A 13,906-nucleotide genomic window follows, 5' to 3' on the forward strand; every position below is an offset into this window, starting at 1 on the left:
CGAATGTCGCGCACGCCACTGATATTTAGATAACATCGCGAGATTCCGGCATCGAAACTGAGTGATTTATGTTCCGAAGTAGGCCCGGAATGTGTATGTTTGTTTCAAATTCTTCTATAAAAAGATTTTCACATTTTCCAATAAAATCACAAAAAACTACTCGTCGCTTATACTGTGACATTTACTCGGAGTAAAAGCGATCTTCTCCCACGGCTGCTATCTCATTTTGCAGTGGCGCTAGTGAAATGTAAACAAGATGGCTACGAATCGAGGATAACCTTTTAAACTCTGTGTCCCCGGTGTGAATATAAACAGGGAGATTGTTATAACGAACAGAAAATTTTCTTTTACAAGTGTCCGGTAGAAAGCAAATGAATAAAAGTAGATTTCGAAGTTAAAGATTGGAAAGAAGGTATAACAAATCGATTAATGTCAGCTCAGCAGTTGAATAAAAAGTCTCTCAATTTAAGCCGTGACTTATTTATCCTACCATATATAAAAGACGCTTTGAAAAGATTTTACAGCGCTTTAGCTTTATTTCTATTTTCGTTATTATTTTGAAAAAATTTTAGTAATTCACAAACCTACTTCCAACTTTTTACAAAGGAATGTTACTTTTATTCGACAAGTTTTTTTACAAAATTAAAGAAACGGGAGAAAGCGGATGTTTCTTCCTCCAACAGTACACCGCCAACAACGGAAACGCTCGACAATGCCTTCAAACAATTGGTTACTTTCGATAAATACGTCACACGCGTCACGTCTTAACATTAATCGATTTCAATTACAGCGTTTCGCTTTAAAAATAAAATTGATTTTATTTTGTATTAAATAAAGTGATGAAAATGATATTTACGAATTTCGAACGAATTCATTCAGTCTAATGTTATCCTCGAACGGTTCGAACAGCAATTTCTATTACGCAACGTTCACTCTTATTTTTTTCGTAGCTGAGCCGAAAATGTGCGGTACTTCTCTAAGCAAAAAATTTTTGCCGAGCAGATACATAGACAATGTTATTTTTCATCTTTAAAAACTAAAATAATTAATTACGAAGTAAAGCTTAATTGAACAACGTTTCGTATATAAAGAATTTAAAATTACAATACAGTATTGTTCTAATATTTTTGAGGCAGCCATTGTTATCGACATTTAAAATTATTGAATCTTTTCTAATCAATCGCTCGACACGCTCATTTTTCCAAATTCAAAACTTGTTGCATTTGAAATGGCATTAAGATTAATTAAATGCCGTTTCCTTTTAGTTTAAAAGTTTCTCTTCCCTCCACCTGGACGTTATATTCTGTAGTTGTAACAATGAATTTAAAGTGTAGAAGGCGGCATTATTAACTACGACGAATCGGTTTTCGTCCTCCCAATCTCTGGATCGGGGGACGGCCAAACCGCGCCAAGGAAGGGGTTTACAAACATTTAAACTAGACCCCATTCGATAACTTATGTCGTAGATGTATATATTAATATTCATATTTTTTATTACGGACGAAGGGGAAACGGAAACAAATACAATAGTTCCCCGCAATTTAACTAAAAATCTTGTCGAAATTGAATAACGCATTCTAAGCCGAGGTGGATCCTTAACGTTAAAACACGTGATTTTTTCAAACTAAAATTACATTTACGGTATACACCCGTAAGAATTTGCACAATAGTTTGCCACTTCGAGCTCGGTTCTTACTCGTAATGTTTCGACAATTATTTATTTTAAATACGATTTATCGTCTTCAAATTGTTTATTTCCTAACGTCGGACGTAAATTTTGCATATTCGGAATAGTCTGTTCTAAAATGAAATCTAAGTTTTAAATTAAACTCGATTAAAAATAAAAGTCTTGATTAAACACGTTTTAATATAATGGTAAGACGATGTAAATAGAAATCTGCCGCGGTCTGACGGTAAAAGTCGACCAAGAGAAAACAGAGAGCTTTAATTATATGACCAGTTTAATTCAATCGTAATATTCGTGTAATAATACATAAGATAATGTTTTGAAACAAATAATTACCTCTTCTTTCCTTTCGACAATAAATTAAAACATTAGCGCAACAAATCAAATATAAAACAATAAAAGCACAAATTTTGCACCATTCTATTGGCTTTTGTTATTTAAGTATTTAAAGAGTATCTTGGTGACGTCGGTCGTCCGTCCCATACGAGTTTATGCGCTCTTGAACTGTTGACGATTATGAGACCAGTTTTGCTGCAAAGAAAAAAAATGGCTATTAATTTAAAATAATATAATTTTTACATTTTATTCCAAATTTGATGGTTTCGAGTTTTAATCCGATTCAAACAAAATTTATAAAAATTTATTACGTAGCGGCATCTCTTTAAATGATAATCTAACATTACGTCGGTTATACGGTTTATTTATTCATATTCTAGTGTACTATAAATTAAAAAAAATCACATTTTTACTGTTGATAAAATCATTTAATATAAACAAATATTTATAATTACTGTAATTAAAATGCCATCTTTTTGTTCTATATAAAACATCAAAAATATTTTAATATTTATATAGAACGCAAAGTGATTACTTTAAAAAATAATAATAAATTAACTACAGTATTTAATATATAAACTGTCTGGGGTACTTTTTGGTATATTATTATTATTATTTCCTTTTATTATCTATTAACTGAAATATTTTTAAAATGTTATCATTTCCGTAGTTTCCAATATTTAAACTTTATAATCCATTTAAAACATTGCTGTTTTTATAAATTTGATGATTTACTAGCAATATTTTTCAAAAAACATTTCAACGACAATATATGATACTGTTATTTACAGCTTTATACAAAATACAACATTGATACTGTACTGCGGGAAACTGATGATAAATAAACGAAACTTTCGTTAAACCTATGTGGTTATCGATTTTCATAATAATGTTTGTCATAAATATAAAAATGCTGTACTTGATTTGTAATAAAAATAATTATTTTATTACTTCATTTTTCTCTATTGTCAGAATTAATAAACTCTATTTTCTATTTGACTATTCAAAAAGTTTCTGGCATTAAATAATCTGATTTTCATTGATAACGTATTCTAATTTTTGCAATAAACGTGCGATGCCTCCTTCTTTTCTGATTACAAAACACTCCCAATTTATTTAAATAAGTGAATAAACACATTTAAGACTTATCCTCATTTTAATATTTCCACAAAATTTTAAATATTTAAAATTTGTATCTATTAAAAAAACTTACAACGGACTTCAGAGCTTGACTCAAATCGCTTAAGAGATCTTCTTTTGTTTCTAATCCCACCGAAAGACGAATTAAATTACTTGTTATGCCTACTTTTTTTCTGTGTCCTTCTGGAACATTCTGATGTGTCATCAGAAATCTAAAAGAGAACATTTAAAAATGTAAATAAAACAGATTTTAAACTAATAAAAATTCATTGTTTTAGTTAACATTTCTGTTTAAATAATTCCGATCTTAAATATATGATTATACACAAAGTACAATGTATTTAATTGTTGAATGCCCATCATCATCTCAAATAAATATGCATATAGTGCCAATTAGGTGATTGAAAAACAATAAGTCAATACAGACATATATAACAATTAACTGGAGCATTAACAATCTGTTTCATCAATCCACAGAGTTACTATTCCGAGTTTATTCTGATTCTTTATTGTTTTTAATGCTTTAATTGAAATTTTGAAGAGCAACTACATTTTTTAACGACATAATATTTATTAAATCAATAATTAATAAATAAATATACACCTTTATAAAGAGTATAATTTTCCAATAGAAAATAAAATATAGCGAGAAACATCCAAGTTATTATAAAAGAAAATGGTGATATCCTATGGTATGGGTGATTGAATTTGCATTATACAAAAATATAAACACCATGCTTGTAAAATACTAAATATGCAAAATTAAATTAAAATAAAAAGCTTGATTTCTAGTTAGTTTGAATTAAAATGTAAATCAAAAGTAAGAAAAATTCTTGTTCTATAAAATATCAGACTATGAATAAAAAACAAACTTTTGGAAATTTAGGAAATAAGGATGAAAATTTATTTTTTAATTCTGATCTGAATTAATTGTATTAATTAATTATAATAACTGACAAAAAATATTAAAAAAAGAAAATTTGGATACATAATATTTCTGTCCATCAAACAATTCAATCATCAAATCGCAGGTGTAAGTTTATGCCTTATCTTTCTGCTTGTATTCCATTTTTAAATTTCAATATGTAACTGGTTCAAATACTGTTATTTCCTAGGAATTATCACATCCACAAACTCCAAAAATACTAGTCAACCAACAACTTTATTTTATCCAAATGCATTTTGGAAATTACAATATTTCCCTCCTCGGTGGACTTTCTTTCATATTTTTTGAGGCACAAACACTTTTTGATTTTTCAATATTCCAACTATTTTTTTACTAATTTCCATAATAAAATAATTTTTCCTTATCTGTGTTCCTTTCCTTAACTATACATATTATCCACAGTCCTTGCTGTCATTACTTTCATTATCTTTACACCTCATTCACCAACACTCCTACTGCAACTTGTTTCAGTAGGAGTGTTGGTGAATGAGGTGAAAAAATGATCTAATTGCCAGGGTGCAGTAAGCGAGCTCAGGCTTTTGCAATTTCATGACCGAGTTTTAAAAAATTCCCACATTAGATTTTGATGATTTTTATGTCAAAATGTTCAGTAGAACCCTGGCAAGTGCATAAATATATTTCTGGAAAATATAATCAACTTTAATAAGATATAACCAAAAACCGAAAATGTTTACTTTCGCCTCTTTGATGCTTAATAACAAAAAAGTATTTTGACATTTTGGGTGCTGTTTTTTGGAATATAAAGCCAGGAGTTGCTTTATATTTTTCCAGAGTTAGGTGAATTTCGGTTGAACTGTGGAAAAGTTATCCGAGTTCAAAGAAAAAGAACCAGATTTACGTCCTATGTGGACGGCCCCACTTACTGCACTTGCTCTCGCTGTTAAGGTGGCTGTAGCGGCAGTAGTACTGTCTCATTTTCACAATTTTCTCTAATCAAAATATTCTGGAACTAACTTGAGTATCTTGCTAGCAGTTTGTGGTAGCGGCATTGTTCTGGAACCTTTGATTTAGTTTAATTTTTTTTATTAAACTTTTCTTTTTTATCTGCTTTTCATCATATTTTTTTCTTTTATCAACAATAAATCACTTATAATCTTTCATTTGTGACACATTACTGCTCAAAGTGCTTGCCCAAACTAACTGCATCGAGAAACATCGTTTCCAGTTTCTCCATTAACTTACTTTACTAGTTATATTATTGAAAAATAGAAATGAATATTAATAATTAAATGTTCTTGAATATTTAAACTAAACAAAAATGCTTAAGTAGTTAAAAATATTCATCTGTTAAATGTTATTAGAATATTAAGAATTTAATTAGTATTCATTCTTTTTACTAGAACTGTCAAAATTGATTCAAAAACTTTCATCTAATAATGTTTTTTAAATTACTTATTGGCAATATATCAGTGTTAATGTTTAAGATACTTACGGTATTTCCACCAAACTCTCAACACTGCCCAGGCTCACGGCGACTATAAACCATTTCAGATTTTTGACAAATATTTGAGCTTCTTCCAGACCTCCTTTTATGTAAAAACTAACCATACCACTGAATCCAGAACACTGTCGTTTTGCTAGTTCGTGCTGAGGATGACTCGGAAGACCTTTGTCATAAAAAATAAAATATGTTAACAGAATATTAATAGCATATTGAGTAAAATTAAAGAAATGATCATTTATTTTATTGTGATTATTTCTAATATTTTGTTTCCAAGTTTTGCTTATTTTATAATTTACTAAAGTTTAACAAAATTCATTCAAACTGAAAAAATATTAATTTTTCAATATGTAAATTATATTAATTATTATTTTGTAAATAAATGATAAATGTTTTTATTAGAGAATCAATAGCAAAACCTTTATTTTCTTAATTTTCTAAGTTATGTCTACTACTTTGATTATTGCTTTAAAGATTTATTAGATTTAATATATACTTAATTATTTATAATGCATATTTCAAGGCAGAAAAGAATGTTATTCATTTACAGGCAGAAGAGAGATGTACCCTGTACTCAGTGCCAATCAGGGGGGACAGGAGGGGGAGCTGCCACAGGCCTCACAATATTAGGATCCTGTCTCAACTTGGCAACTCAATACGTTAAACAAAAATATAACAGGCAAAGCAATTTGATAAATTTTAACATTTATAAAATTAAATTCTAACTTTCTGTAGGAGGATGAAAGCTTCTGTAAAATAATTAAATGTAATAATTCAAAAAATATTAAATACCATTGACTTTATTTTCTCGTCCACAATTTTATTTTAAATTTTAAAGGGCCTCTAAAATACTAGTTGCCCTGGGCCTTGCACTTTCTCTGAAAGGCCCTGGGTGTATTCATTGAGTATCCAATAGCAGGGTTGGTACTGAAATTACAGTAAGAAAGGTGAAGGAAAGACTGAAGGTAGGAAATAGGATGAAGATAATAGATGATGTATAAATTGTTTGAAAAAGATGTGGAAAAGGATAGAATAGTATTGGTAGAGAGTTTAGAATTGTATATGACGTTGAAACAGAAATCAAAGAGGAGGGTACATTTTCTAGATGTTTGCGAGACCTGTTAGAATGTAAAAAAAGCAGTTTTTAGGGTATTGGTGAATAGTGTGTTTAAGGTAAGGATAGACAAGGAAAAATCAAAGAAAGAGTTGAACGAGATTGGTGAAATACCCAGAAAGCACAGAATAAATAAAACTTTAAGAAGATTGGTAGTAATAAAAAATTGGGAATAGAGAAACCAATGAATGAAAAAATTTTATTTAAAAGAAATAGGATAGTTTTTGATGTCCTAAGGAATGAAAAAAGAAAATAATAAAAAGGTGGAGAGATAATATAGATCTGAAAACTCTGGGAAAGCAGTTTATAGGTGAATAATTTTATTGACATTTATAGTTTATATAAGAATTTTTATTAAAAAATTTTCCTTAATTGCATCATTTTCAATATACAAAAATATATGTTTATGAACAAAATGTTTCTATGTTTATATAAGAAACAAAATTGTAATATTTGTTTAAAAATTGTTCATCAGAAGTAAGTAATAACAATAATTATGATTTTGTAAAATATAATTATAAATTATTACGTGGAACAAAGGAAATAAAACCATATATAATAAACAATGAAAATTTTAAAAAGTTACAAAAATAAATAATTTAATAAACTATAAACTATAAAAAAGATAAGGAACCAACAATTTGTAACAATTATTTAAAAATTATTACCTGGATGCAGAACTTTTTCAATCATCGGATGTTTTTCAAGAAATCTTGCTACGGCTAAACCATTTTCCATATGGCGTTCCATTCGTACGTGAAGTGTCTTCAAGCCACGGTTTACGAGGAAGCAGTCAAATGGAGATGGAATTGCACCGAGAGCTTAAAAACATATTACATTAATTACGTATTTATAAACGGTAAAATGAAATGATTTCAACAATTATAAAACAATTATTCTTTAAAATCTTTGCTAACACCTAAAATATTTTTTAAAATACAAGTATTGAAAATTCCTTAAATTTAAAAAAAAACCTAATATTATTTTACCATTTTCTTGAAAAATATTATCATCCTCAATTAACAAATGAAGAAAGGGTTTGTTTCTAAAACAAGTCGAATCCAAAAGCGCTAAAAATGAGTTTTATCTCCAGATTTTATTGCTTTTACTCTATTAAATAAGAGATAGAAGCATTTTAAAAATAAATTTACTGTACTGTGATTGAGAGAAGACATTACCCCTAATTTTCATGAAAATAAGTCGTCTAGGTAAATTCCATTAGTATCCCCATATTTTTATGTGGAAGAACGAACACTAATATTTATTTCCAAAAAAGATTTGAAAAATTTAAAAATCCAAGATCACGACAAAGCCTTGCGGGAAACAGAAACTTTTAAAAAGCTGTTCTGGAAGAACTATTTTTTGAGTTGTGTCACAATTCTTGCGCACCAACGATATATTAAAAGAATTTCGAACGATTTTTGTTTGTGTAATCGCGCAATACGTATTACTTATAATACGTATTGTGAGATTATTTTCATAAACAAGTTCTTGTCTTTGTTTCACATCAATGTATCTATTTTAGAATTAAAATAAATAAATTGTTTATTTTTGTCATTTGCACTATTTGTTTATAATTTTTATGGATAGATAGGTTCCTTATCATCGAATGTCGCGCACGCCACTGATATTTAGATAACATCGCGAGATTCCGGCATCGAAACTGAGTGATTTATGTTCCGAAGTAGGCCCGGAATGTGTATGTTTGTTTCAAATTCTTCTATAAAAAGATTTTCACATTTTCGAATAAAATCACAAAAAACTACTCGTCGCTTATACTGTGACATTTACTCGGAGTAAAAGCGATCTTCTCCCACGGCTGCTATCTCATTTTGCAGTGGCGCTAGTGAAATGTAAACAAGATGGCTACGAATCGAGGATAACCTTTTAAACTCTGTGTCCCCGGTGTGAATATAAACAGGGAGATTGTTATAACGAACAGAAAATTTTCTTTTACAAGTGTCCGGTAGAAAGCAAATNCCAAAATTCTTGTATCAAATTTGTCTTTTTTAATGTTTTTGTTCAATTAATTTTAGTTAACATAAATCTGTCATTTATAAAAAAGAAAAACTATAAAAAAATTACCATGTTGTAGAAATAATAGTCGTGAATAAAGTTTTTCATTATCAGTTGCAGCTGCTCCCATTATAACATCAGAATGACCTAAAAAACACAATAATAACAAAACTGTTGTTTAAATCTTAATATAAATGCTTTTGTTTAATTTACATTTAATCTTATCATTAAATTAAATACTTAGTGAATTGTTGTTATCTTTATTTTTAGTTTATACTAATTTAAGATTTACATAATTTATTAATTTTTTTAATATCAATTTCAATAAATAAAAATAATTTTAAACTTGAAAATTTAAATGTAAAATCTTTGAATAAATTTAATTAAAACAAATTCCATCATTTTAATGCGCAATTAAATTAATCATCACTAAGTTCAAAGTGTTTTCTGTAATTTGAGGCATTTGGTTGACAATATTGTAAAAATATTTCACTATCTAATAACTCGCTACTATGTAAAAATATTTATATGAGAGTAATCATCCATGAATAAATATAATGAAAAATTCGGTAGACAAGTTCAATCACTTAGCTGAACTGTTCAAGATTATATTTTTCTTCTTTCGTTCATCTTTAGTCTTTCAATGGAAGTAACAATAAAATGAACGAAAGAAGAAAACTTTCAAAATGCTTAAAATTCTTGGCATTGATAGCATTTCAATCGAACACAGAAATTATTCAAAATTATAAAACACAGTTGTCAAAAAACTAAACATATTTGCATGTTGCAAAATCATTTCTTAATTTTAAAATAGATACATACAGAAGTTAGTCTATAACAACCAGTAATTTCAAATTAAAACTAAATATAAACAATGTATTTTGTCACTGCGTTTTAATTTGTTTCATTGTTATTTTATATGCAGTTCAACAGTAACAACGATTTGGAAAACATCATCGAAACCAAATTCATCTTTTATAGAATGTTATTTTCTATTTACTCTTCATTTTTAAAACAAGTAGGAGCTTTGCTCCCTGCCCACCTACTACGACCCAACTCCTCACTCAATTTACCCACTTGTTTCCAACATAAACAATTCATAATTAAAATTTTAATACGTATACCTTCATCTGTCTAATTCCAAGTGAGAATTCTGAAATGTAAACTAAGTTTGGATCTGTTTCGAAATGCACGTCCATACTCAAATTAATTGGAAAAATAGTTGCTTCATTTCCCTCTTGGACAAATCTACTCCCCTCTCGCTTCGTTTCCTACTCGAGCCAACAAGCTCCAACTTTACTTCTCAGGCAAACCCCTGGCTTCACTCGATATCTCCCACTCCCTTTGTTTACTTGTTTAAAATTTTTGTAACTTAAGTTTATTATTTTATATGTGTATTAAGTATATATAATTAAACAAAACATATTTAACTGTTTACTTCTTTTATTTGTTTTATGTAAATTTTTATCTATTTGTATTCTCTTTAACTGGTAAACTGCGCGATATGTTTACGAGATATTCAAAAAGATTTGAAGATCTGATCAAATTGAAGAAATAAAATACATCATGATCAAGTATTAAAAATAAATATTAAAAATAAAAAGATTCGTTAAAATCTTACCATTCATATACTTGGACACAGAGTGCATCACTATATCAGCTCCTAATTTTAGAGGACGCTTTGGAAAAAATTTTTAATCTAAACTTTTGTTTTTATAAATTTTAAAATATAATAAAAGCTGTAAAATGTACCTGAAAATACGGTGACATAAATGTATTATCCACAACTAAAATTGGAGAAGATGCGGCATTCTTTGCAATATCTGCAATTGCTTTGATGTCGACGAGTTTCATCGTCGGATTTGTTGGTGTTTCCATCCAAATCATCTAGAAAAATATTGTTAAAATTTTCTGATTAATTTTAAATTTTTATTCAACTAATTAATAAAAAGAACAAAAATCAAAAATGTTTTTCAGTAGCTAAAGGAATAGAAGTTGTTTGAAACTGTTATTTATTTGCCCGCAGGATACATAGAAAGCAAACTTACCTTCGTATTTAATCTAATAGCTTTCCTAACGTTATCGAGATTTTTTGCGTCGACAAATGTCGTTTTAAGGCCCATATTTTCGGCACAAACTCGAAAAAATTCATTCGTACCTAGAATAAATAGTAACAGAATTAATTATATTAATTATAACAATTCAAATATAACGTAAATTTGTTGTAAAAATAGTTTATTTTTAATTTACTTAATTTACATTTCGTTATTAATTTAATTGGTAAATAATGAATATACGTGGAATTAAATTAAAAACAAAAAAGAATGCTAAAATTACTAAATGAAAACTTTGTCCTTATTAAAATTTAAGAACATAGAATACATATAATGCGAAAAAAATCGCAAAGAAAACACAAATCACAGAATCAGAAAATGATTTTTAATTAATAACTCATACTGTACATCAGCATATGAATTTTATGATTATTGATATTTTAGTAAGAGACTGTTCACGTGTTTAATAAATTAATAAATTATTATTAAATTTTTCCTGTTTTTTCTTTATTTTCTGTTCAATGCAATTATAAAACATTTCAAAACACGCATTAATTATTCTTTTTTTTTACAAGAGTTTAAGTATCATTAATAAATAAATAAAAGTATTTATTCCTTTCAACCAATTTTTGACATATTCTAAATATTTGAATTTCATTTACAGTATACTTAGTTACGAAGGTTTACACATACTCTATAGTTTATTATTTTTTTTTACCTCGGGCTTCTCGCGTAACCTCAATATATAATAATTAATCGGTCTATAAAACATGTAATTAATTAACTTTCACTTAATAAAAAACATTTACTTTGTTTTATTTTTAAATGTGATAAAAGAAGATATGCTGAAAAATGGCTTACAATAATTCGTAAACTGTTTCCACTGTTTTTTAAAAACTGTTTTAGTTAGTATTGATAGAGCAAATAAGGAAATAATTACGAATGAATATTTACTTAATGAAATGTATTGTATTCTTAATTTACGAATTACTTTGTATAAAATCGAATGCTTACACGACATTTTAATCTATTTTGTACATTTCAATCTACAAAATAGATTAAATATTTAAAGTAATTTCCGATACATTCGCATATAGATTAGTATAATACGAAAAAGTTCAAAAATATTACTAAAATATATTTTAATTCCGACACTCTTACCTCCATAGACGTCATCGAAACATATAATGTTATCTCCCACTTTCAGTAAATGCACAATATTTTCAATAGTAGCTAATCCAGAAGAGTGGCATAAACCTAGATGTATAATATAAATTTATATATTAATATTATAATCAAAGTTAAATTAGTGAACTACGCAATCGGTGGAAAAAATTCAATACTTTTTAAATTAAAGTTAAGTTTAACATTGCTCTTACCATATTTTGCATCTTCCAAAGCGGCGATACATTTCTCCAAACAGTTTCTAGTTGGATTACTAAGTCTCGAATATATAAAATCCTAAAAAAAAAAAAAAACAACAAATTACTCAGCATTCAATGGCTAAACTTTTTAATAAATTTTTATCTACGGGTAAAACTTCATTTCTTATTAATATAGGAGTTGAAACAAATTTATGCAGAGATTTTATCATTAAGTAAGAATAAATATTTGAGCGATTACTTTTACATTACATTATAAAATATTCTTATTGAAAGGTTAAATGTTAGAATAAAGCTTTTGTTGAATATTTTTTTAAAAAATTTATCCAAATAAAAAAACATACAAATAAGTTACTTTTATAAACAAATAATGGTAATTTAATATTTATATGTTCGTAATAAATAGATATACTGTGGGTCGATAGAGAATTTGTACACTCTGAATTTTCGATTTAAACATTTGATTTAAAAACTTTTAACCTATTATAAGTTACAAAGCACGATTTTAAATTCGTACTGTGTGTAATTAGGAGCATTAAAGATATACGATGGGCCACTTTCCCCATTGCCAGCAGTGTATACGGTAATGTCAAAGTTCTGGTTACCGTTTACGGTAAAAAGATAAGAGCAACTTTGATTTTGATTTCAAATCTACTAATAATAATTACCTTAGACTAGTAACCACTAATTATAATTTAGAAGACATAAACAAAATGATGCTATCATTACCGTCTAGATAACGAGCGCAAACTTACCCCTGGCTTCATTGGGATCTGCAGTTGGAAAGTGGAGGTCATGGAGATGGGAGGAACGACTTCTCCGTGAGTCCATTGTTCGGGGTCCTGGCCCGTGTGCACCGCTTTGGTGGGAAAATGTGGGTCTTGGAGAGCTTTCTCTTCGTTGTTCATCTCGAACGATTACGGATTCCCGCCGATCGTGGATTGTATTTATACTTTGTACAGACATCGCGCAAATCGAAAATTCCGATTAAAAGTTTCGTAGGCGATGCAATCGCTTTCCTAAACGGTAAAAATCGCGTTCCTCCGGAACAAAGATTGCGCCTGCAAAGGAAATTTTCCATTCAAACGTGACCGTGCAAGAAAATACACGGTCACGTATTAAATACCCAACTCGAAATAAGATTACGTATTCGGTAACGATGACTGTACGATAGTGTTTCGTCGATTCGACACTCGGATGTAATCACTCGAATTAAAACTTTTAATGACGGAAACGGAAATTATCGGAGAACGATCATCTTGGTCACTTTAATTGAAAGAGTCCAGAAACATCTTTACAATTCTCTCCTTTTAAGAAAATTTAACGGGAATGACTTCGTAAATTCCTCTTAATTAAAAATATTAATGGAATCGATTATTTTGGAAGGGATGTCAAAATTCGAACAGAACTAAAAAAAAAAGTTTATTGTATAAATATTTAATGTTAAACCTTGAGGTTAGAATCCGCTTTCTTAAATCTTCGTGATTCTTGCTTTTCGAATAACGTTTTACTCTTCATTCGTGTTATAATAGTATGGATATGACAAATGGACATTTTAAGCTGCAGCACTCCTCTATCGTCCATGAAATGAAATGAAATGGACATTTTTCCTTAGTGCTCCCGCGAGCACTAAGGCCTTATTTCTATGCCAATCGTCGGTTAGAGCTCACAATGGGAACGGCCGAAAGGCTGAGACAATTAAAGTATCAATCATATGGCTTAAAAGGCTCTACAGATAAATACAAAATTATTTTATCTATAACGATTAA

At 28.5% G+C, this 13,906-nt stretch overlaps 1 protein-coding gene across 1 annotated transcript; it reads right to left on the minus strand.

Moving 5' to 3' along the window:
- Positions 1–1,965: 1,965 nt before the first annotated feature.
- Positions 1,966–13,045, minus strand: LOC111638532 (cystathionine gamma-lyase-like). The gene is made up of 11 exons (XM_023384248.1): positions 12,893–13,045; positions 12,135–12,216; positions 11,917–12,012; positions 10,750–10,859; positions 10,454–10,588; positions 10,323–10,380; positions 8,771–8,848; positions 7,354–7,506; positions 5,563–5,737; positions 3,237–3,375; positions 1,966–2,218 (listed from the first exon to the last, which is right to left on the minus strand). Exons 1-11 carry the CDS (start codon positions 13,043–13,045, stop codon positions 2,177–2,179), a joined length of 1,221 nt encoding a protein of 406 aa, XP_023240016.1. The 3' UTR covers positions 1,966–2,176.
- Positions 13,046–13,906: the final 861 nt, after the last annotated feature.

The sequence above is a fragment of the Centruroides sculpturatus genome, unplaced genomic scaffold (assembly GCF_000671375.1).
Source record: "Centruroides sculpturatus isolate CEXI.00-Female unplaced genomic scaffold, Cexi_2.0 scaffold1234, whole genome shotgun sequence".
NCBI lineage: Eukaryota > Metazoa > Arthropoda > Arachnida > Scorpiones > Buthidae > Centruroides > Centruroides sculpturatus.

Excerpts from the sequence above, each read along its gene's own strand:
- LOC111638532 (XM_023384248.1), bottom strand. The coding sequence starts at position 13,045 with ATGAACAACGAAGAGAAAGCTCTCCAAGACCCACATTTTCCCACCAAA. Across the intron at positions 12,217-12,892 it reads AGATCCCAATGAAGCCAGGG|GATTTTATATATTCGAGACT; the intron begins GTAAGTTTGCGC and ends TTTTTTTTTTAG. Across the intron at positions 10,860-11,916 it reads TTTCGATGACGTCTATGGAG|GTACGAATGAATTTTTTCGA; the intron begins GTAAGAGTGTCG and ends TATTTATTCTAG.